At 39.8% G+C, this 24,658-nt stretch overlaps 2 protein-coding genes across 8 annotated transcripts in view; both read left to right on the top strand.

Annotated features, from left to right (window-relative positions):
- The window catches only part of COX17 (cytochrome c oxidase copper chaperone COX17), a 177,028-nt gene that overhangs the window by 119,878 nt on the left and 32,492 nt on the right, over positions 1-24,658 (top strand). The gene's annotated exons all lie outside the window — the stretch shown is intronic.
- The window catches only part of POU2F1 (POU class 2 homeobox 1), a 111,412-nt gene that overhangs the window by 57,134 nt on the left and 29,620 nt on the right, over positions 1-24,658 (top strand). For 2 of the 7 annotated variants that reach the window (XM_065842680.2, XM_065842670.2), the window contains exons 2-6: positions 9,419-9,484; positions 16,959-17,053; positions 20,101-20,154; positions 21,791-21,910; positions 23,666-23,845. In XM_065842680.2, coding sequence (XP_065698752.1) covers positions 9,419-9,484; positions 16,959-17,053; positions 20,101-20,154; positions 21,791-21,910; positions 23,666-23,845 — 515 coding nt within the window. Of the gene's footprint in view, positions 1-3,281; positions 3,518-9,418; positions 9,485-16,958; positions 17,054-20,100; positions 20,155-21,790; positions 22,001-23,665; positions 23,846-24,658 lie in introns of those variants that run through there. The other 5 variants (XM_065842661.2, XM_071814056.1, XM_071814067.1 and 2 more) reach the window with 4 other exon arrangements.

The raw sequence follows: 24,658 nt of genomic DNA, 5'->3' as shown, positions 1-24,658 counted from the left end.
AAAGTCTTGACTGACCAGCTGAAGACAATGATTTAAACATTGTTTCCCCTGAGTTTGTAACAACTTTCCATATCTATAATATTTACAATAGATGTCATTAGGGAATAATTTTGTGATGTTTACGGTCTGTCAAGTTGACATAATGAAGGGAAAAAAACAGGAGGAAAGATGAAAGAGAAGGTGCAAAAGGAGGTCCACTGAGAGTTGCATAACTTGCAGGGGAAAATGAGGTTCCCTTTCCACAAAGTAACATATAAAGTATCAAGGATAATCATTAGAACTGAATAAATGAGGTGACATGTTGGTGGAACAAACAGCAAAGCAAAAGCATTCATTTGAAATGGGAAGGTATGAAAGATACGTAAGGAGTGAAGAGAAAAAATAGAATGGAGTAGAAAAAGAGTCTTCTGAAGCTTCGTCTGCAGACTCTGAAGTGTTCGAAGGACGTTTACCTGTGTCATACTTGGCTCCATGTTAGTAGCCTGATGTCTGTAGTTGTGTGGGATGCAGAGAGTTTTCTGCACTGATGATCACAAGGTGTAACACTTTCTCTTATTAGAAGTGCTTTTGGAAGAAGTGTGAAACTTTGTATGCAAAGCCCAGAGTGTTATTTTGCTTAAATGTGAGTTCCAGAGATAAGACTTTGGTTCAGATTGTTGAGTAAATTACTCATAGAATCAAGAAGGAAAAGAATGGCAAATGACATGGCAGAACTGAACAGAAAGTTAAGCTAACATATTCCACAGTTGTTTTTGAAGCAGGGTGGCATGCACTGTTCTTCCTCAGGCCTTCCTGCTTGTGTTTTCAGGCCTCCTTTAGAAGCCTACCAGATAAATAGTTGCAGTAGTGTGGCCTAAATGAAACAGTTTTTCTTTGGGCAAAAGTTAAGAACTTACATGAAAGGGAAGGTAATAATATTGTCAAAGAATGAAGTGGTCACTGGAAGAAGGCTATTCTTCTCTCAGTGCCACGCCTCCATTCTTAGCTTGGAAAGTTAATGTATAAGGTTTTATTTCAATTAGCAGGTTGGTGGAAGTTACAGTTCAAATGAACGTATGTGTGGGGGTTAGCGTTTGTAAGGCAGATGGGTTGGCACAGTCACGAGTGGGAGAAAACTTCTGCTTTGTCCCTGTTAGCTGTCAATGCAGTGTTGGTGGTATGGACAATGAGTAGCACTGTGGTACCACCAGCACAAGTGCTAACACTGCTTCAGGCATGTTCTCCCCAGTCCCTTATTTGCTGTTTACTTGTCCTGTTGTTTGGTACAAGTCATCCGTCACTACACACATGCCTGCTTTTAACGGTCACTTCCTGCGGTCATGCGCTTTAATGCTGCACCTGTGTTATACCAGCTCAACACAGATTCTCATTTGAAAGGATAACACTGCTTTCCTCTTACTGTACTACTGGCTGCCTCAGCTCAGCCATAACTTAAACTGGCACTTGCTTTGAGAAGTGCTTGGCTTGTTATACTTGTTTGCATCCAGACTTTTCCAATGAAGCAAACGGATTTTCTCCCAGTGCACACTAAAAGCATGTATGGAAGAGTGAAGTTTACTGAAGGTCTGCAAACCGTGGAGATGTGCCTCAGAGGTCTCAATGGGACACGTGAATGAGTAGAAAAACAAGTTGAAAACAAGGTATTAGGAAAACCTATTCAGTACACGCAGTTGTTTCCCTGCAGTTGGGAGCACCTTCCCTCTTGCAGTCTTTTTCAAGTGTAGATCGCTCATGTTAAATATATAGCAGGGAACATCTTGTGTTAAGTAGAGATATGAACCTGAACAGAAGAAGAGGTCAAGCGTGGAAATAAATTCCAGTCAGTACTGGATGATTGAGAAGTCCCTTTGCTCTCTCTCCCTCTTGTTTGGAGAGGCGGTGCTTGAATTCACTTCAGAAATGAGGAGAAAAAAAGTACAGCAAGATTCTTTTTAAAGAAAAAAGAAAGAAAAAAGGAAACGTACTCTTTAAATTCTCATTAACCTGTGGAAGGGGGCAGTTCAACCCTGTAGTCACCTACATCATCACATTGTCTTTTCCTGATCAGAATATGGAATGTTAAATGTTGTGATGTCCACATTACACTTGAATTTTTATGTAAGTGTTCTTGCTGTTTAGGACACTGGTATTTTGAGTGGTAAACAAACTATTTGAAATTATTTAATCTAGCCTCATGGTTTGTCAGTACGCTTAGTTCTGTGGATCGCTTTGGGAAAACAAAATTTATTCCTCCACAGGCCAGATCCTCTTCCCAGTTCCGTCCATCAGCATACTTCATGGTCACAGCATCAAGTGTGCAACCCGGGTGTAAAGTGTCCCTTTCAAAAGCCATAGCTCTGCAGTAAGCTTTGTTTAGCTATATTGTGCATGCTTGTGGAAGGGATTAGTAATAGATTTTTGTTTTTCTTTCTTGGCAGTCACTGGAAAGCAATAGACTGAATCTATTTTGATTTTACTCGGGATAGATTAGTGGGTGTCAAATGTTACTCAATACTTGACATATCCACTGCTGTTAAGTTGGTTGTGGCAAAGGGATTACCCAATAATGAATCACCAAGCTCTTTAGCCATTTAAAGGGAATTGTGCCACTTCCTTGCCCTGGTGATACTCTCTTTCCTGGCCAGGACCTTCTTGTGACAGTTCATGTTTGCATGTGGAAAACTCCACGCAGATGTGCAAGCACCAGTTTGACGGCTTTGTGTTCAGCTTCTACCTTGCTAATTGTTTTTGTGAGATTATTTGGATTGTGTAGAAAGCTTTTCCCAAATCTCCTTTATTACTGGAGTTATTGTTGCCAGCAGGAATAAGATTAAAGGTGCTTAAGTCTGTAGAGTTGTTTCTAATTTGTACGTGTCATTTCAGTGGCATTTGAACAGAACTCAGTCTCTTCCCCTCCCTGCTCCCCTGTGGTACTGTGCTTGAGTTAGGGCTGAGAAGCCAAGCTATTGGAAGAAAATTCATTTTGTTCCCTAATTATTATGCTGGCACTTGGGAGATAATTTTTCCCTTCATGCACTGCCAATTAATATGCAAATGAGCTGATAAATATTTATACCATGATTTAAATTATGCAGGGAGCGCTTTCAGTGTACTCTGCAAATGAATTGTTCATGGACTTCAAAGTGCTGGCTGCTGTGCTAACGAGGGGAGATTTGCATAAGGCCCTAATCAGGCGCATACTGATTAAGCTTCATTATGGAAACTGCCAGCTGCAATCTTTGTTTCTATTTTATTACAAAAAGGGGAACTTTTCACGCTTCAGTCGCCTTGACAATGTCAGACACAGCTAGTAGGAGAGACTAAAACTCCACAGAGCAACTGAAGTTTCCCTGTTCAGTTGAAGATTGCTATGGTGTAACTGAAGTTGTATTTCTTCCCCCACCTCCCCACTCCCTTTCTTGTTCAGTTGAGAGCAGTAGTGTAGATCTGATAGAAATTGCCATTCTCCCTTTCCTTGGACTATCTGAACCTGTAGAGGATACCACAGCAATGCTGGACTGCAGCGACTACGTTCTAGGTGGGTACCAGCTCAGCTCTTTCTTATAAGCATTTAATATGGAAATAGAGGCTGTGAGGTTGACTATGCATAGAGGCTTAATCACATATGCAGAGGCTAGAGAAGGTATTTGTAAGGCTGAAGCTCACCAGTGAATCGGCAGCAAGTAGCTGCCTGTTAGGTAGATAGATAGGTCTGTGCCAGGGAAATACATGGTTTGTTGTGTGATATTTTGTTTTCTTCTTTCTATCGCTCCAACAGAATTTGTTTCCTCTGCACTGCTGCTAGATTTGCTGCCAGGCTTGGATTGTATTAATACAGACCTTTTGCTTTCAGGATTTCAGTCTGAGAAACATCGGGCTCCTAACAAATACTAGGCTTGACTTGCATATCTGTGTGTTATGAATTTTAAAGCATTGAAATGAATTAAAGTCCCAGTGTCAAAGAATTTAGTAGCTGTATTGAGCCAGTCCCCAGCAGAATGTATATTATGTCTATGTATTTTTAGTGTAAAGCAAGGTTCTTCATGCGTGAGAGAAAATAACGTGGAGTCCACAGTGGTTGCCATTGAGACCGTTGCAAGCTGTGCCTAAGGTTACCGGGATAATGTATTTCCTGTGCTGAGATTCCATCAGGTCTTCAGATCAGACATGCCATAATTTCTTCTTTTTATGTCTTTTAAAATTATTTATAACTGAACACCCCAGTTTTACTATAGGTTTTATTTATTTCCAAGGCTCTTTCCCCAAAGCTCAGTGTATTTTTTTTTTAATTCTTATTATTCTTTTGATTCCATTATATAAGCTCATGTAAGAACTTATATGTCAAAGTAAGGGGATTTATTTTTCAATGGTAAATTTTAAAGCAGACATCTGAATATTTGTTTCAGAACATGAAGGGGGTTTTTTGAAAATTAATTTCTAATGAATTCTTGACCTGTTTTCACTCACATTCAACTTCAGTTTTTCCATATGCATCAGTGAATCATTTTTGCTAGTGCTGATGAAGTATTAGGCGGTTTCACTTTAATGGGTGAAAGGAAATAGTTAATGATACAAAATCTTAAGATGGAATGTATGTTTTAATAGCTGTGTACAGTCCCTAATACTCCAGGTTGATCCAGTGTCCGCTTCTGTCTTCTGAATACCTTTTGAGATGTGACTGGGCGTGTGTGAAAGCCTGGCACAGCACTGCCTTGCGGCGCCTGCAGCCCTGCTAGCAGAGTAGTAGTTCTGAATATATTCACTCCTGAGAGTTTGATTTCAATCATGCACCTGCTGCTTTCGATCCTTCCTTCTGTGGAGTTTGTTTTTAGATAATGTTGGCAGAAGTTGTAGCCCAGGGCCTTTATTTAAAACTCAAGTAAGATCTAAAGGAAAAAGAAAAAGTAAGGGCATTATGGTTTGGGCTTTTAGCCCACTTCATTTGTTTATTCTTTTAACTTTAAAGCAGAAATTGTATGAGCATGCATAAACTAAATAATCTCTTTATTTGACGTATAATGAATCTGTAGGTTTAGTATCCTGCGGATATGTCTGTTTTGCTGGTAGCAGTTTTGTGTTTCAGATGTATGTCATACCATTTGCAATGGAAATAGCACCATTGTTCTTGATGCTTTACATGCAGAAGGCCCACAGATTGAACAAGAAGTTGTCAGCTGGTGAAATAATGGATGCTATCCTTCATTTGAACCTGAGCAGTACCAGAAAGATGTTTCTTCATCCAGCTTGCTGCTTTTTTGCAATAGCTATGTTTGAGGTCTTTGTTAAGGATGAATCTTTACAGTAAAACAGTCTTCATTTAGACATGCTTTTGGTAGTTGAGTAAACTTTATGTATGTCTAGTACTAGGAAACACGGAAAACCTCTTACAAAAGAATTTATTTTGCAGCATAGGCTGAAAAAAAACACATGTCTCGGTGGTTTTATGAAAAGTGGACTGTGCAGTTGTAACTTGGTTGTTAGCAAACTTTCTGGTCATGCAGAAAGATTTGTTGTATGTGCATCCCCATACAGAAGGAACAGTTACTGTGTTGCTTGGAATTATGTGCACAGGACAGTTGTGTCCCCTCTCTGGGTTTAGTTTGTCTATTCTACCATTAGTGTCCTGCAGGGTGGCTCTAATACTTCAGTTTTGCAACAAACTAGTACAGGAGGCCCAGTGTTTTCCTTGCAAGGGCTTTCTGAAGTGGTTCAGTGAATGGATCATATGTTAATGAGAGACAATTTTTACAACCTGTACTTTTCCCTTCTGTGGTCAGTACTGTTGTGAGCTCAGTCCATCCTTGTGTTCTGGCCTTAAGAAATACATCCTATGTCCAGGAGCCCCATGAGTTAGCCTAGTTTCCACAACCAAATCTATTGGACTTCTAAGCCTTCTTTGCTTGTTTTCCTGTTGGATGAAGACTCTTCATGTTTGTGTTCTCCCATTCAGTGTTCTCAGAACCTAAATGAATTTCAGTAGCCAGCTGTGTGTAAAGGAACTAATACTGGTTATCAAATGAATGTGGCCTATAATCACTTTATTTAGATGTGCTGGTACCACAACAATAAACTCAATTTAAAGTTACAGGCAACTTCTAGATAGGAACATGCTTGTATTAGTTTTGCACACAGATTTATCATCAGGGAGGGGCACGTCAAAACTGAACATTTCTGTGTAGTCAGTGGAACGGCATCCTGTTTGAGAGTGTGGATCATACTACCCAAATGTGGAAAATGACATAATAAGGAGCCAGGAAGCAATAGGTTCTGTACCTGCATCCTTAGCAGACCTCTGTCTTTCAAGACTCTGAACTTGTAGCTTGAATCTGCTTGGCAGAGGTTGTGAAAAGTGAGGCAAAACTTGCAGCATTTTGCTGAAGTGTGGGCCAGTAGCGCTCAGCTGGAAAAGTTTCTCGTTGCTTGCTTTCTCTCTCAAAAACAGTTTAACTTGTCTGCCTTTATGCTAAGAGTGACATTGATAGTTTAGATCTCTTTCACATGTGGCTGACAATTGAAATATTTAATCATAGGAACTTTCTCCAGAACCTCAACTTTCTGAGTAAGTTCTGTTTACTTGTTGGGGGGAAGATTCCTGTTACAGCCCTCTGGGCGTCTAGGACCTACTGGGTTCAATGACAGTTGTTTACCTGGAAAATTACATGAGTTTTAAAAACATTAACGCATCTTCAGTTGTGTTTCCTGACTGCTTACTGTAGTTTTTCCAAGGTTCATAGAATAGTTTGGGTTGGAAGGGACCTTCAAAGGTCGTCTAGTCCAACCCCCCTGCAATGAGCTGGAACATCTTCAACTAAATCAGGTCGCTCAGAGCCCCATTCAACCTGGCCTGGAATGTCTCCAGGGATGGGGCATCTACCACCTCTTTGGGCAACCTATGCCAGCGTTTCACCACCCTCATTGTAAAATATTTCTTCCTCATGTCTAGCCTGAATCTCCCCTCTTTTAGTTTAAAACAGTTATCCCTTGTCCTCTTGCAACAGACCCTGCTAAAAGGTCTGTCCCCATCTTTCTTACAGCCTCCTTTTAAGCACTGAAAGGTGTCCTCGGAGCCTTCTCTTCTCCAGGCTGAACAACCCCAACTCTCTCAGCCTGTCCTCACAGCAGAGCTCTTCCAACCCTCTGATCACTTCCGTGGCTTCCTCTGGCCCCTCTCCAACAGGTCCTTGTCTTTCCTGTACTGAGGGTTCCAGAGCTGGACACAGGACTCAGGTGGGGTCTCATGAGAGCAGAACAAAGGGGCAGAATCAGCTCCCTGGACCTGCTGGCCACGCTGCTTGTGATGCAGCCCAAGATACGACTGCCTTTCTGGGCTGCAAGCACACACTGATACTTCATGTCCAATCTTTCATCCACCAATACCCCCAAGTCATTCTCTGCAGGGCTGCTCTCAATCCTTTTATTCCCCAGCCTGCATTGATACTGGGAGGTGCCATGGCCCAGGTGTGGGACTTTGCACTTGACCTTGTTGAACCTCATGAGGTTTGCCTGGGCCCACTTCTCAAGCTTGTCCAGGTCCCTCTGGATGTCATCCTGTCCCTCAGGTGTGTCAACTGCCCCACTTGGCTTGGTGTCATCACAAACCTGCTGAGGGTGCACTCGATCCCACTATGTCATTGGTGAAGATATTAAACAGTACTGGTCCCAGTTCAGACCCCTGAGGGACACCACTTGTCACTGGTGTCCATCCAAACATCCTGCCATTGACCACTGCTCTCTGGGTGTGACCATCCAGCCAGTTCCTCATCTACCAGTCCACCTGTCAAATCCATCTCTCTCCAGTTTAGAGAGAAGGGTGTTTGTGGGGGACCGTGTCAAAGGCTTTACGGAAGTCCAGATGACGCCATCCACAGTAGCCCTTCCTTTGTCCAGTGATGCAGTTACTCCACCGCAGAAAGCCACTAGGTTGGGCAGGCAGGACTTGCCCTTGGTAAAGCCTTGCTGGCTGTCCCAAATCACCTCCCTGTATTCCATGTGCCTTAGCACAGCTTCTAGGAGGATCTGTTCCATGATTTTCCCAGGCACAGAGGTGAGGCTGATAGGCCAGTAATTGCGGGGGTGATGTCTCTTTTCTGGTACACATGCTGCATTTCTAACTGTTGTATTTCCCTCCACTTCCCACCCCACATTCCCAGGCAGGCTTCATTGTGACTTCCTTCAGGCCCTGTCCATGTGCTTCATTCCCCCTGGCTTGCGCTTGGGTTCATCTGCTGCTGTGGCCCCTGGTTCTGATAGCTCAAGGGTGGCACTGGTCCCTCTGGGCAGTAGCTGGTGGCAGTACATGGCAATAGTCCGGCTTCTCATTTCCAGCTATCACACACTGCCAAGCAGGGAAGCATCTGGGAATTCTTGGAAATACCTGAGGGAAAGATGCGGCAGTTAATGCTCTTACTGTATTCTGCAGCCCATTGGTATTTTGGAAATCACTGCTTTGATGAAAGTACATGACAGAGGTAACCTTTTTAAGCAGGTACCTAGCAAGAGAATGTCCTGGAGTAAAGGGTTCATTTTGAGCTTATTTAACTTGCATTTAACTAGTTATGGGAATGGAAAGAAGCAAATCCTTCAGCACATTCTTATGCTTCATTTCATGAACAGGTCTGTCTTGAGATTCTTTTTGTAGTTTTGGTTTGTGATAATGTGGCACGCTGAGGTTGGTAGCAAGGAATGTGGAGATAGTAAGCTGGAGAACTGATGCTGTATGCAGAACATCTGTATAAGGAGACTATATTCTCTGTCTGCCATCTGGAGAGGCCCTCTGTGTTGCACTACATTCAGCTGACAAGCTTTGAAACTAAGTGCAGACTTTTCAATAGGCTGATGCAGAGTGAGAAGGATAAATAATTATTTTATCTTTGTATGATTTTGCATGAATATGTAGGAAATATAAATATCTTAGTAATAGTGACATTCCTGTAAAACAAAAATGCAATATCAGAAAAATGGCATCTACTTAGTTATAATGACTGAATTTGCTTCTCTTATGGGGAGGTGAAAAACAAAGCAAACCAACCAACCAAACACCAATAACAGCAAGAATAATGGAGGCCTTGGTGGTCAGACTTCATGTTTTTGAATCTTGATGTAGTCGTTGCTTCCTTCTCCCCAGCCTCCTTTTTGCTTCTATGACTTTCATTGTACTGAAAACTAAGTTCCTACCTATCTTTGCCCTCCAGCATGCTGTCTTTTATTCCTTTAACATCGTGTTTTTCGTATATGCCAATAATGACATACAAAATTTTGAAACTGTATTTATCTGGAAGATTCAATATTATGTTCTGCTTCTGATTGTTCATTTTGCATTATAATCTGAATCAGGGTAAAGTACATATCAGATTTCTGATGTTCTTTACTTCCCTTAGACAAAGTATGAATTGGGGCTTTTTTGCTGTGTTAGTTTATCTTTATTTCTGTTTTAATGCAGACTCAAGAATGAACAATCCGTCAGAAACCAGTAAACCATCAATGGAGAGTGGAGATGGGAACACAGGTAAGAAATTATGAATTGCTACACAGATATTTTCTGGTGGAACTGAATGGATATTTAAAGCAAAACTAACCAGTTTATAAGAATTGAAAAATGAAAGAACAATAACAAAAGAAAACCAACTGAACCAAACACAAACACTGTAATCACCAAACAAACCAACCCAACCAACCAACCAGAAACAAAGAAGGCAAACAACAACAAAAACCAACAAATTGAAAAAATCCCAAAACCCAAACCCCAACCCACATATACTGTTCGTAGAGACTTGGGAACAGTTTTGCCTTGTCACTAACCCTACTGTCCACAGGGCACTATTCACATCTATTGTATCAGAGCACTACCTGCACTTTATGTATACAAGATTCCCCTTCCCCACTTCCTCTGTCTGTGATGTTTCTGATATTACAGAAGCTCTGGCAGCACCAACTCTCCATAGGTAGTTTCATTTTTTCCTGGCAGAATGTATCTTTGGCACACTTTGTCATTTATTTTTGGGTTGAAATTTTCCGTAGCAGATGTGGGCCACTGCTGATTTTGTTTCCATTTTGGGCTTCATTCAAGCTTTCACAACAGTTCACAAGAAAAACGCAAAGAGAAAAAGCATGACTTCTTAACATTAAAAGAAAATGGCTTTTCTGTAATTTTGTTGTGTGTTAGAACAGAACTGTAAAATTTGGGGAAGGATAGCTTTTGTGTCAGGGCCAACATGTCTTTTGACACATCCTTAAGATGTGGCCAAGTTCTAAGCCATTGAAGAAGCTCGTTAAGCCACTATAATTCAATCATGCTGTCTCATGCTTTAATCCTTTCTGGAGGTAATTTGATGTTCATTTTGGAAATAAGAGAAATGACAACTCTGAATGGACAGTAAATAGTTTAACCTAACTCAAAATTTTCCCTGAGTTCAGGATAGCATTTGGGAAGAGAAACTTTTGATGAGAAGGAACTTGTTCTTACTGCTTTGAGAGAAATCTAGTTACCTTGTATAAAGAAAATTAATTTGCCTCCTCTTGGTTCAATAATAAGAGTTTTATTTTAAGCTCTGAAATTGTGATGAAATGAACAATTTATTAATTTCATCCTGCTGTCTCCATATTCATTGCGCGAGGCTTTAATACAGTTAAGAGTGACTGAGTATTCCTGATACTGATCTGAGAGGCTGGATTTTTTCTGCCTATCCATGGAGTCAGTCAAAAGGAATTCAGCTCACTTATTAATGTATGTTTTGTTACTGGCATCTCAGTTTTTATAATTTCTGTTGTAATAGGGGAAGTATCATTCTTTTTATGTACAAACCTTATTTATTATGTATTTAATGCTGATTTAGGGTGATTTAAAACATTATTTCAAAAAACATGTGGACCATAAATACTTCCTTATCATAAACAATATCAAGAGGACAGTGGTTTTAAATATCCTATAGAATCCTCGTAGCTGGGGGTGTTTGTAAAGTTCTGAGAAGATTCAGGCCTCCTGCTCTGTATGACCACAGTTCCCTGTGTATGCTTTCTCCAAAGAGTACACTCCTGATGCGCTTCTTAAAATGTGGCTTTAACTAGCAGTTCCTAAACTGAGCTGTTAAAGAAGGAGGGCTTGACTTTTTCAAAGGTAGTCCATTATCACAGAACTATTGCATCTGCTTAAGCCGAACCCTTGCTCTGCTCTCCTGGACAAATACTTCATCAGTATGAAGTTTGGTGGTCATGGTATAAAGAAATTGATGGACTGTAAAGCTGCATGTAGGTACTTTGATCATAAAAGTGGACACTCTGCTAACTGAGGTTAATTTTTACAAAAGTTTGACTCTTACTGGCATTTGGACATTTTGTAAACGTCGCTTCTGTAATTTAAATGTTCCCAGTCATTCCTTTCAGTTTTATTTCCTGACTTTTAAAATGATGCTAACTAAAATAATATAGAATTTTTGAGGAACCCGTGTTCTGCGTCATTGTTTTGTTTTTTAAATAAAGTGCTCATAAAAACCACTGGAGGTAGTGATTTAATGGTATTTGTGGCATTCTTTGGGGGCTTTAGCACCAGTTGCATTAGTCAACTGGCAGATGTTAAACCCTGAAAGGAATACCCATGGAATGTAATTTTATGCTTCTGATCAGGGTACATAGATTAGGGTTCTGTGCCTACTTAATGAAAATAAGTCAGCTTTCAGCTTGGATGCTAAGGAACTGGAAGTGCCACTGATTGTCTGGGGAGCAAAGGCTCTGAAGCAAAATATGTGAAGATTATTTTTATTAATACTCAAGAGTTATTATCTTTGTAACTTTTTGTGACTGTCTGTTTTCCACTGGCATTTGTAGATCACTTCAGTCTGCTGTGTAAGAACCACTTATCTGTCTTTTGAACCTCAATGAATATTTGTTTGGGTCAATCGTGTTTTAAACTGTAGTAAGCTGATGCAACTTGAAAATTACAAGAGAAATTACTGTAGGGCATGGAATTTACGTTTGGCAGAGCTAGTGTTCCTAAGAAAAAAATACAGTTGCCACTGGTAAAGATGACTTAACATCAGTATTTCTCTGAGATAACACCTAAGTTTCGTGGAAGTTAACAAATCAGGATTTTTGTCTTTCTAACTCTGACTATTTAGGGAATGTAAGTAAAGTCCCTTGAATACATCGGTCGCAATGAAATGTCTGAAACAGATTGCAGCTTTCAAATTTTTGTGCTAACTGGACTCCTCTTTTAAGCATCTGAAAAAGGAACCTATATTTCAGATAAATTAAAAAAAACAAAAGTCTTGATAAGTACAAGAGTTGCTGACTGACCATTTTCTCAAGAACGTGAATTGATGGACTGATCATCAGTTTTGCAGAATTACACAAATCTTTTCCAACCTTCGGTTGTCGGTGGAAAGTCTACTTAGTATCTACTGGAAAAAAGAGAGAGAAATAAGAAGAGTGTCTTACAGTAAACAGACCTTTTGGTTTCATTTTCATAGTTGCAGCAGAAATTTTTCCAAAATTCAGCTTTGTTTGTTTGTTTAATGTATATTTTTTTTAAAAGCTGTGTGAATGCAGTACTATGAAAGCCTAGGTTCTAATGTTGATGGAACTGTAGCTTTATGACATGCATTGACATAGCAGCAAAATAGTAATTTTTGCAAGTGTAGTATTTGGAAGGATTCTAAGGATTCTTGTTTGCATTGCTTCATTTCCAGAGTTTGATTTTCTAGTTTCCATAAGAAGAAAGTCTCTAGGAGAGCTGGAGAGGGACCATTAAATATTCTTTAAGTGCTAAAATTCTGGGCAAATATCAGTGCTAATGTTCTTTTAGCAATGTTGAGAAGGAATCAAAAATTTATGAGTATTGAGGATTTCTTACTGTCAACACACACCTGCACATAGAGATGGGGAAATACAATGCTTGTGCTGGAAGGTGTCTCCCAGAGCACACTGTGGACACCCACTCAAGTTATTTTCAAAATTTTCCTTCTCCTTGATTGTGTTCCCTTCCTTAGTTGTTTATTGCACTTTATTCCACATCTCCCCAGACCCGTAGTTCCTCACTCCTCTTCCTTTCTTACACAGTTCGTAAAGTCAGAGCAAAGTCTGATGATGGTGATCTCGGATTTTGAGAGTATGTTTTTCTCCTGGCTGCAGGTGCAATGTTACTTTGCCTGCTCCATATTGTCATACCTTTACCCTCTGCAGCTACAATTCCAAGACAGCATAAACTAATCCACACTCAGGGTGTCCTAGTACTTAGTGTTCTGTTCCTTTCCCTGGAATGGCACTGTGAGAGGTGGTTCAGAGATTTGATGTGGCTCAAATTAATTGCGCTTACTACTACTCTTCACCCAAAACAACTCCATGAAGTAGCTAACCACATGGCTAAATTTGTGCAAGAATTTAAATGTGCGTAAGTTGCATTGGACTTGGTCTTTAAGGGTGAAATATCATCTGATGGCTTGATGCAGTCTTAACAACTTCCTGGGGATGGGGGAGACTTACTTCCCTACTACCACATGTCTCAGCTCCCCTGCTTTGTATTATCTGCTGCTTGCTGTGCCCTAAAGCAAGTTACTTAATCTCACTGTCGTGGTTTAACCCCAGCTAACAATGCAGCCATGATAGCTGCTCACTTGACCCCCACCCCCTTCTTTCCCCAAATAAGGGAGAGAATCAAAAGGGAAGGGAGAAACTTGGATTGAGATAAGCACTGTTGAATAAAATATCAAAATACTAATACACTACTAGTAAATATATATGTATATATAAAATAGAAGTAAAAGATACTCAAGGGAGTTCCTCACGAACTCTGACCACACTGAGCAGCCAGCCCCAAGAAGCAACACCTGGTCCTGAACAGCTGATCCCAAAGAGGAAAAAAAGGAAAAAGGCAGAAAGGCCCAAAGGCCTCTGCAAAATGGCAGAAGGCTGAACTAAACATCCTGAACCGGATTCCCCGGGCTCCCACAAGAAGAACGAAGAAGAACGCAAGAGAGAGAGTGCGCGCCCGAGAGAGAGACCGGAAGATCCCAGCTTTCCTTAAATCTGAAGCATGGCACTAATGGGATGGAATACTCTCATTGATCAGTCTGGATGTCAGTCAAGCTCTGCCCCATCCGCGTGCCCCTTCCTCGATGCCTCACACCTGTGGGCAGGGTGCTCAGAATGTCCTTGACCAGAGCAGTTAAAAACATTAAGTCCGTCCTGGGGTGTTATCTACTTGTTCTCAAACTAAATCCAAATACTGAAAGTCCTAGCTACAAAAAAGAAAGATTCCTAACTGCATGAAGAAAGTTAACTCATTTTCAGTCGCACCAGCATACCCACATATCTGACAGAAAACTAACTTGGCTAAAAGAAAAATGGAACAGTTCACATGAATAGTTTTCTATTTAGTTAGAAAGGTGAATTGGCTTACTGCTGTGTGCATGAACTATCAGAAGGGGCAGGACAGAGACAGTGTACCTGGAACCAAGAAGGTAAAGGAGGTGCAGAGTTCCTACTCCTGCTTTTTTGGTGTTGGTGAGCTGTTAGATCTGCTGCAACAGTTACAGGATCTGGGGTGGAGATGGAAAATGCGTAAGTATTTGTGATTACTAAAATCACAATGCCTGTGGTTGCATCTGCCATGTCTATTAATCGTCATGGTTTTTTGCTTTTAACTCTTAAGCAGAAGTGGCATTCTGGTCCTTTCATGTCCTTACGGTGTGCTGACCTTCTGCTTCTGACAGCTCCATTTTCTAGTGTCCTTATCAGATTTCCTGGATTCTACAGGAATGGTGTCACATCCTTATGAACACCTTAAAAGCAAGGTCTCTCGTATGCTGGACTCAAAGTTTATTTTCCCTGCCGTTCTTCAAAAAGATGTAGGCATCCTGTGATAAATGCAAGCAACCTTGATAGCATTCCTTTCAAAACTAAGGCTGCCTCTTAAAGGATAGGGACACTGTACTTCTGAATACCAAAGAAAGCTTAAGATGCAAGTAGAATATAGAGTGAACAGGTGGGGTTTGTTTCTGTTGGTGGTGGTTTTTTCTCCTGAGTTTGGTTTGTGGAGGCATAGGGAGAAGGAGTTGGAGTCCTTCAAGGTTGAATTTAAAGACAATGTTGTGTTCTGTCATTATGTGTCTGAACGGCTTTTTGCAACCCATGGAGATTTCAAGCTCAGTCCTAGAACTTGCTTTGTTGAAAACTATAAACCCTAGGAGCCTCATTTCAAATTTCTGTATTAAGGGTCAGCAGACGTGCTACCTGGAGCATTTCTTCTGCACATATGCACAGCAGTGCTTTTTAATATGATATTGTGGTTTGATGCTCATTTTGGAAGGTAGTTGTCTGGAACATCTTCACCTGTTAATTTAAGGTGAGGCTTCCAACTAGTCCTCTCAGAAATGGATAATTTTTTTGACCCCTGCAAGTTTCTGACTGGAATGAGGGATATCTGCCTTAAAGTAGGTTTTCTTACCTGTGTTTTTCCCCTACTTGGGAGTCTCTGACCATAGGTTGAAAAGTGATTCAGAGCATCTGCTTAAATGAGGAGGTGTTAGATTATTTCCTTTGAATTACAGTAGCTGTTTGTCAGGAATTATTTTTATATATTTACTCAGTCATCCTCTCACTCTCTTCGTACCTTCTGCATTGAGAGAATTCTGCAGTTTATTGGAGAGGATGACAATAGATGAGATTCTTCTAGTTCTTTCCTGCATAACTTCCTATCTCCCTTTCTTTGGAGAAGTGCAACCAAGTAGTGTTCATTCACGATCAATTCAGACCAGTGATAGTCCTTCCATTCACTTTGGATTGGAATTATAAACTCCTTAAGTAAAATCATTTTACATAGTTTAAAATCTGAATAGTTTTAGCGTGTCTAATCTTTGGCTACGCATATGTCTCTAAGTCTGTAAACTCTGGCCTAAAGTGGAGATTTTTGTGGCAAAAAATGTACATGATGGAAGGAATTTTGTAGTAGGAGTTAGTTGGACACCTCTCTGTAGGCACTGAACAAAATCTGGTTGTGATGAAGAGTAAACATGCAAGTTGAAGACTGGTTTTACTTCATTTCAGTCATGCAATTTTCAAGATTGCATCATCTGTTCTAGAAATTCCATGCAGCCTGATAAACTCAGTCTCCCTTCTTGTTGTGACCCACTGTAGACAGTAATACCCAATATACAAAACCAATTTTTAATAACCCCTAATGTTGATTTTATCATCTCACCACAGAAAGATTCTCAAAAGTTTGTGTTTGCAGTTCCTCTTGGCAGAAGAGAATTCCATGGTAGTTTCATATGGAAAAAAACTCAGGTTTTTTTCTTGCAACCAGATTTGGTGGGGGTTTTCATGTCTTCCAAGCTGTTGAGGAAGAAGATGACAAAAATGTAGGAAAATAATCAGTTTTTAGTTATATGAAAGTGGGTAAGAGCAAAAGCAATCCCCAGCAGTTATCTTATGTGACAAGAGCTTTGCACAATTTTTCTTGAGAATGTGGAGCTATCTCTTTTCAAAAGAGGAGAACCATGACCGGTAACTGTGATGTATGTAGTACTTGTGTTTTCCTCAAGTAGTATTTTACCTGTCATAATGAAAGGTGACTTTATATGAACCATGTTTTTGCCACTTTCTGAATTTAAAGGTAGTCTTCAGCTGCTGAATAGAGAGTGCATGCAGAACAGAAACACATGGCAGCATGTGCCCGTTTGGTTCTCAGACCATGACAGAGAATGGTCATAGTGTGATAGAGTACATAGGTTAGGTGAGATGATAGGAGCTAAAGAAGACATGGTGTTGATTTTGCTTAGCTGACAAATGCTACATTACAGAAATCTGGAAGCGACACTGTTTTTCCCTGGCTCCTTCCCCACCCCCATTTCAGTGAAAAGCCTCAATTCTTGTTACTATCAATTTTTCTACTACATAGTACTGAGGGAATAGCAGGAGACTTAGGAATATTAAATCTTATTCCAGTTCATAAAAGTAATAACTCATAGTTCTTAATATCTCTCTTCCAGGCACACAAACAAATGGCCTGGACTTTCAAAAGCAGCCTGTGCCTGTCGGAGGAGCAATCTCCACGGCCCAGGCCTTCCTTGGGCACCTTCATCAGGTAAGAGAAGACCCATTTTAATGTAGGAGAGACTCGGGCAGGTACAAATGCAGCATCTCTTGTATGTTCTGTGTTCTCTCTGTGAATGATGAGTAGTCATGTGATAGACCACATGCTTAAGTAGCTTGGACGGAAAAAAAGTTCTTGTTGTGGCACTCAGTTCATTGCATTAAGCTGCAGAATATGTCAAGATAGGGTGACACCTATTTGGGGGAACTAGAAAACCCATTTTAGGGGGCTTAGAAATGCTTAAACTTCTGTGGGTTTTTTGTGTGGGTGGGGTTTTTCTTGGTTGGCTGGTTGTTTTTTTGTTTTTATGGTTGGTTTGTTTGGGTCTGTGATGGGTTGGTTGTTTTTTCCTTAATGGAGATACCAAATTGAAGGCCAGGTAAAACGTAATCTTTTCAGTAAAGGATTTGTATTGGCTCAATAGCTGCAAAGGTTCTGAAACTCTCACTATCTAGTTAAGAAACAAGAAGTAGTGTTGAATGGTATTCAGCACTGTGCTTCCATCTTACAAGGTCTTACACATTAACTAGAAATATAAAGCGATTGTACTTATTAAGTATGTATGATTTGTGAGTTTCTTATTTTTTAAAGTTATTTCAAGGACCTGTTTGTCAGGTGATATTCAGGCTTCTACTGTTATCCCTCTGTTCTGCTGCTGCTGTGTTTAGGGAATCAAAGCTGAACTTCAGATGGAGGCTGAAGCAAAGTGGGGCATCCCTAGGTGAAGAGAGTATAAGGGGCATTTTTTGTAGTTTTTTTTCTGCTTGCACTTGATGTATGAAAACAAATGTCCTAATTTCTTTCCCTTCTTCCACACCAAGTTTAAACTTTAAAATATTGTACCTAATTGGCTGACCTTGAGTGTTTGAGGTCTGAGCTTGCACGGTTATTGTGGTATAATTGACATACTGAAGCTTTTATGCCCTCTTGTAAGAGCTCTGAACTGCCATTTTATTGTATAGAACATTCCACACATCTTGTCACATAATTACAATTTTACTAGTAGATTGAGCTATATAGGACTTAAGGAGTGCCAGTGTTTGAGTTTACTGAACCAACATGCTATTGTAGGCTACTTTTACATTGAGAGAGGCTGACTAGTTTACATGGGATGTCAGTGTGTGTTTAACATGGAGACAAACACTGCTGTTCTGCAGGATTTTGTGTGTTTGTTTTAGTCTTCATTTCGTTATATATGATCCAGGACAGTAATTGTATTTACCACAGTACTTTATCTTACTTTGGAGATTTATTTCTTTAAACAGTTGTCAGGATCTTTGTAACTTCATGTCTGATAAAGTGTGATTCATTTCTTGAAAACAGTTCAAAGGAAAATCTCACCTATTCTCTTATGCACCTGCAGTTGTGTGAGGAATCTATTGTCCAAGTGTCCTCTTCTAGTGTGGTTGCTGTTAGCGGGGTGTTACTCAGCCTTAACACGCAGTGGTTTCTTCCAGACTAATACCAAATATTAGGTTGTAGGCAACATTCAGAAACAGTTTAATTTCTAATTAAAAATGTTTGTGTGGTGGAAAAGGGTTTCCAAATTGCATTCAAAGAGATTTTCAGGAATACGCTTGCTGTACCTGCGTGAGATACATTAGTAGTCTTTTATGTGTTTTTGTTTGTTTGTTTTTCATTGCTATGTGATTTTTAAAGTATTATTTCTGGGTTGTTTTTTTTTTTTTTGAATGGCAGGCTATTATTTAGATTATTCTCTGCTGTTAATTCGTGTTAAAAGCTCAGATTACTTCATCTGTGTCTAACTATATTTTGCTTGTGATGGGGAAGAGCTTTTCTGGAGTGTTTGCTTAGAACATGCTTAGTGGGTCTAGTACCTTCATCTATAGCAGTAGAAAAAATTTCCAAGGTGACTCTTAAAGGTTGCCTGTTCAAATATTCAGTTATTAAATTCACGTACAGCAATTTAAATTAAACCTCTCCTTCCTGTACTTGCAGATATGTGGACTCTCTTTTGTGATATACGTTATATGGGGGCTTCTTTTAATAGAGGCAAGAGTGCTATACATCTTACTTTGCTTTATTGTATCCTTATGTGTTGCCTGGTTTTCAAATGAGCAGTGGTTTTCAAACATGGCCAGAGATGGAATTCACTACAGGCTGTAACTCTGACCTTTGAAAGTGCTGGTAATTAATTACGTAGCATTCTTTCTTTGTAATAGGAGTGGTGGTAGAAAGAAGGCGAGACTGATTAAACCAGACGTTAGTAAATGAAAATTTAGCATTTGTTGTACAGAGAAAATCCTTATTAGAGATAAAATAACACTCTTTAAAAATCTCAATTTCTGAAGCAAAAGTTTTCTTCACTGCTAATCCACAAAAACTTCTTCGGACACGTTAATCACAAACACTGAATTCAAGTTTTGAGTGTACCTAAATCAATGCAGCTTTTGTGAAGCGTCTCCGGTCCTCTGTATCAAGATCGTTTCAGTGGCTGAGGATTGCGAATACTCTGATGGGTTGTTCTGAGAAAGTGTTTATGCTGTGGGGTTTGTGCTATGCAGGTGATTGCTCCTGACATATAAGGAAGCAGGTGAACACAGTGTACATGTTTTGGGTAAGACCCATTCTGAAATATTGGAAGGATGATGATGAGTAGAGCTTAACACCCTCCCCTGAAGCCTAGATTTTTTTTTTTTTTTTTTTTTAACAGGAATGGGAATAATTAGCCTGTCCACCCCAAAATGCTCTGTTTCTACTCAATTTCATGATAATATCTAGATCCTTAGGCAGGAATATGCTCAACAAGAGTTAGACAAATAACACTGTGGAAGAGTCTTACAGGTTGTTTTTGTTATTGTTTTGGGTTTTTGTTTGTTTGTTTTGTTTTGTTTTGTTTTGTTTTTTTCCAGCCTGGAGTACAACCCCTGCTTCACTGATTCAGATGTCAGGGAGGCATGTGTTGTTCTTGGGGGAGTTTTTGTTGGGGTGCGGGTGGGGAGGTTTTTCTTTTTAGATTTTTGAAGTTTTCTATGGATTCTACATTATTTCATTGCCATTTTTGCACTGTGTTGTAGGTCCAGCTCGCTGGAACAAGTTTACAGGTTGCTGCTCAGTCCTTAAATGTACAGGTAAAGACAGTTGCCTCCCAGTCCTCGTCCTTCTCACATTCCAAACAACGTTATGGTCCCATTAGAGATAGTTTTTAACCTGTGATATGTTACTTATTTTTTTCATTCTGATTGGTCTTGCAAGTGAGAGATATGAAAGAATAATAGTTTTACAAACGTGAATCAGGTTCAGGATTGTAAGCATTCAGAACCTGGAGTTGTTTAAAACATGCAGTGACCATAATTTTATACTGAATTTCATTCAGCAGTTGTATCATGAAAACTGTAAAACTCCAGGAATATTTCATGTTCTTCCATTTATTCCCTTATTTTAAACATAGCAAGTGTTGCTTTTCAATTTGTCCTTACTTCTGGTAGCTGAATATGGGAGTATAATGTAACATTAACTATGTAACATGCCTAGGGTAGATGGCTTGTGTAAATAACACAGTGATTTAAAAATAAGCCAGAGTAATTGTTGTTTAATAATGTACGTGGGACAACAAAGGTCTCAAACTTTTTTATGATTCTGAACACTTCAGTGTGTCAGTAACATGGCATTTCCTCTCAGCATTATATTAAGGGGCAAGGGATGCAGTTTTATTGAAAACTGGTTTCAGTATTGCTTGTTATTAAAGAATGTAGGTAGTGCATTACATGAAATGCAATAGAATGTGGACCCACTTATACATAATAACAATTTGGAAAGAAGACGAGGTATAGTGACCTTCCTTTCTAAGAGGAAGGAGGCAGAAAATTGCCTCGGTTGCCATGGTAAACTTCCATCCCTGAGAGAGATGTTGGCAAACAGGCTGTATCTCCAGTGCAGAATGTTTACAGTCCTGCGCTGTAATTATTGCTCAATGACTGGCAGAATTAATCAGAGCCTTTATGTTAATTAGCCTGCGCTGCAGTCCCCAAAACAGGTGGTGGAAAATATGCAAATCTATGCAGAATTTTAATGTTCTGCATAACCAGTTTTAATTATCATAAAACTCTCTCCCTCTCTTCGTGCTCTTGCATTTCCTCCCTCATGTCTTCATAATTTCTTCTGTTTAAATAAAAAACAAAACCCAAAACCACACAAAAATCACCCCCCCAATCTTTTAAAATAAAGCATCATGCAATTAAATAAATGCTAAACTTTGTTTAAAAGCACTGTATGTATTTTGTGTTTTGCTGTAGGTAGATAAACTTGTGAGGATTCTCAAACCAGTTCTGTATAAACGAAGAGTGTGATGACTTAGAGGTGCATGATGCAGATAGAGAAAATGGAAACACAATCTCCTTGCCCTCATTCCATTGATTAGGATTTTAGGCAATGAATAATTTTAACAACCTGTTCTTCCTTTATGGTGAAAGGTAGTATCAGCTTCAGTTGCATGGGATAAAGTGAAATGAGACCTGAAAATAATGTCAGAGTCACAGAAGAGCTGGGAGTCTTTTTGTCTTGTTTAAACTGCATTACCTATAGACATGTTTGAGCAGTTGTAGCTGAGATGATGGGCACATAGAGCCATTGCTTAAACACACTCTTAAAATAAACCCAAGGGCTTTTTGTATGCAGATGAAAGATTTTTATTGTGTGTTGAGATAGCAGTGTTATACATTAACATCTGTTTTACACTATAAAGAGTTGTATTTTTTTTCTGACTAGTCTAAATCTAATGAAGAATCTGGGGACTCTCAGCAGCCAAGCCAGCCTTCCCAGCAGCCTTCAGTGCAGGCGGCCATACCCCAGACCCAGCTTATGCTGGCCGGAGGACAGATCACTGGGGTAAGATTTACCCGAGCATACTGCAGTAAACCTCCTGTCCGGCAAATGATGGCAGTATCTACGGCAGCCCCCACAGAACTGTCAGTGAAGGTTATTGTCATTTCCTTTAACATAGGGAGAAGCTTAAGTGAAAGAGGGGATGGAAAGTATCTTCCTACAAGAAAAAAAAGTAGATTTTAATTTTTGGGTTTTGTTGCAAAATATTTGTTTAAAAAAAATAATTCTTTCTCCCTGTTCTCAGTATCTGTCTTGGCTCTGCAATGAAATGAAAACCTGGTGTGTGTACAAATAAGAAAGTTACTGATGTCATAAAGAGGAATTTTTTTTTTTTCCAAGATTAAAATGAGGCATGGGAGCATGAGACTAAATCTTATCAGATAGCTAGCTGAGTGAAGGACAAAAATGATAGTAACTGCTGGCATTAATTCTTCGTCTTCAACACATGTATTTTTAAGTAACTATATTAGTGGTTACCTTAAACCTGTGTAACCCTTCTGTTTTAACCTACTGATTTTGAGATGTGTTAATTGCAAGGCTTTGGGAGTAACTGTGGAATAACTGTTGTTTTAGGATTACTGGTGTTTCTGAATTGTTGTAAATGCTTTCAGTCATTTAAAAAAAGAGCTAGTTTTGTGAGTGGGATGGTTTGGTTAAAGAGTTTGCTTCCACATAATCAGCTTTGCAGTTTTAAGAGTTTGCATGTTAATAAGGAATTTAGGGCAGTTGCTGTAACAATGTGTTTATGATTTGAAGTATTAGGTTAGATCATCTCTATACTTGAATGAAACAGTGTCTTAATTTCATGTTCAGTTGTTAAATCTTCTTGTATGCTCATAAATAACCGTCCTGTTTAGTTTTTGGTTAATTACAGTTGAAAGTTGTAAAAGCGAGACTGTTTTAATACATTATTAAAACCCAGCATATTTTATTATTTTCTTATTCTCAAAGTATTGTGGTGTTTTCTTTTCGGTTTGTTTTTATTTATGTATTTTTTTTTAATTTATGACTGTCTGCAGTAGGGAAACACTCCAAAGTCCAGGCCTATGCAGATATGGATTGCAGCAAATATGGGCCTCAAGATTCATTTACATGTAAAGGAGAGACTGCTGCCACCTGTTTCACAGAGATAATGCGTGTTTGAGAAGGGATGTAAACTTGCCAGCTCTGTTCTATTTAAAAAGAAAAAAAGCAGATGGGGAGACTTGGAGAGAAACAAATGGAGCTCATGTTCTTTACGTATATCTTAGGGCATAATGGAAATGATGGAATATGGCAGGGATTCTTGCTAATGTGAAGCAGCTGGGGTGTTATCAGTTTGTTCAGTAGCCATAGCCAGCATTCCTGCTTCTCATTCATCTGACTAATCACTTGCTGTTCTGCTGGGTGTAAATTTCCTTTCAAATCCTGGCAATACTGATTCTTTTCTTTTGCTTGCTACTTAATTACCTATTTCCCGAACTTCCTGGTAGGGTTGTGAAGAAAACTAAAGTTAGGTTCTGTATCTTCCAGTAAGTGCAAATGTTTGCTTCCGTGCGGTTTGGTTTATGTCAGGTCTGTGGTAGGTTGGTTCCTACACTGTGTTGAGTAGCCAGCTGTCCTTACTTTAGGCTGAAGTCATTGGCTAGTTAATGGCTGAACTGTGGTAACAGTGTTAGGAATGCCTGGTTAATATAACTAGTAATGAGCTAGCTAATGACTTTGTAGCTGAAGTGGCTCTTTCCATCATTAATGGCTGTGTTTTCTAATTATTTATAGCTCACGTTGACGCCAGCCCAGCAACAGTTATTGCTACAACAGGCGCAGGCACAGTTGCTGGCGGCTGCAGTGCAGCATTCAGCCAGTCAGCAGCACAGCGCTGCTGGTGCCACCATCTCGGCCTCTGCTGCAACGCCGATGACGCAGATCCCTCTATCTCAGCCAATACAGATTGCACAGGTGAGCCTTGAGGCTTGAGAGGGTGGAAAATGAAAAGATTTGACTAATTGCATCATTCAAATAATATTTTTATTCCTTACTCAGTGAGTTTCTAGAGTCTTTCCTTATGCATCCTTAGCTGATGAGGTTGAAGCTGATAGTTTTAGCAAAGTGTGTGTACCAGCTGCTTATCAGTTCCATTGGGCTTCTGAGTTTGTCCCAGAATCTGACCAGATGCAGGATTTTCTGGATTTTCCTCCTTACAGTTAGCTTGAGAAAGGAGAAGGGGTATAGAAAGGTACCTGTAGAAATTACGCTTGTTGATACCTGTATGGATCAGAAGGGATACGTACTTAGCGCAAAGGATACTTGTTTGATCCAAACAGCAAGATGATAGAATGAAGAAAGGCAGTTTGACTTGACACATTTGTGTGCTGTTTTGGCTTGTTGCTTAATGCTCAGAGTTCAGTGACAAAGAATGGGCACTCTTGCGTGTCTGGAGAAAAACCTGGCAGAATGAGTCTGGTGTCGAAATCTGTCCAGTTTTACGGTCTGCTGCTAAAGACCCATTAATTTTTCATTCTGAAGAACTGCTTGCCGAGGAAGTTCTGCTTACTGGGAGCCTCAAAGATCCTCCCAGGTCTTCCAAGACTGGCTTAATTCAGTGTGGAGAACACAGCACCACTAACTCTATGCTTAGCATTTGTAGTGTGGAAACTCCTTAGACTTCTGGACAAGGGTAGCCAAATGTTCAGCGTGGGCATCTTGAGTACTACTAGTAGGTGATTGTGTTGCTGACTCTGAGGTCCAGCTCTTCATAGATTAAGGTTCTCA

This window comes from Patagioenas fasciata, chromosome 1 (genome assembly GCF_037038585.1).
Source record: "Patagioenas fasciata isolate bPatFas1 chromosome 1, bPatFas1.hap1, whole genome shotgun sequence".
In the NCBI taxonomy this organism is placed as follows: Eukaryota; Metazoa; Chordata; class Aves; order Columbiformes; family Columbidae; genus Patagioenas; species Patagioenas fasciata.
This window is presented reverse-complemented; position numbering and strand designations above follow the sequence as displayed.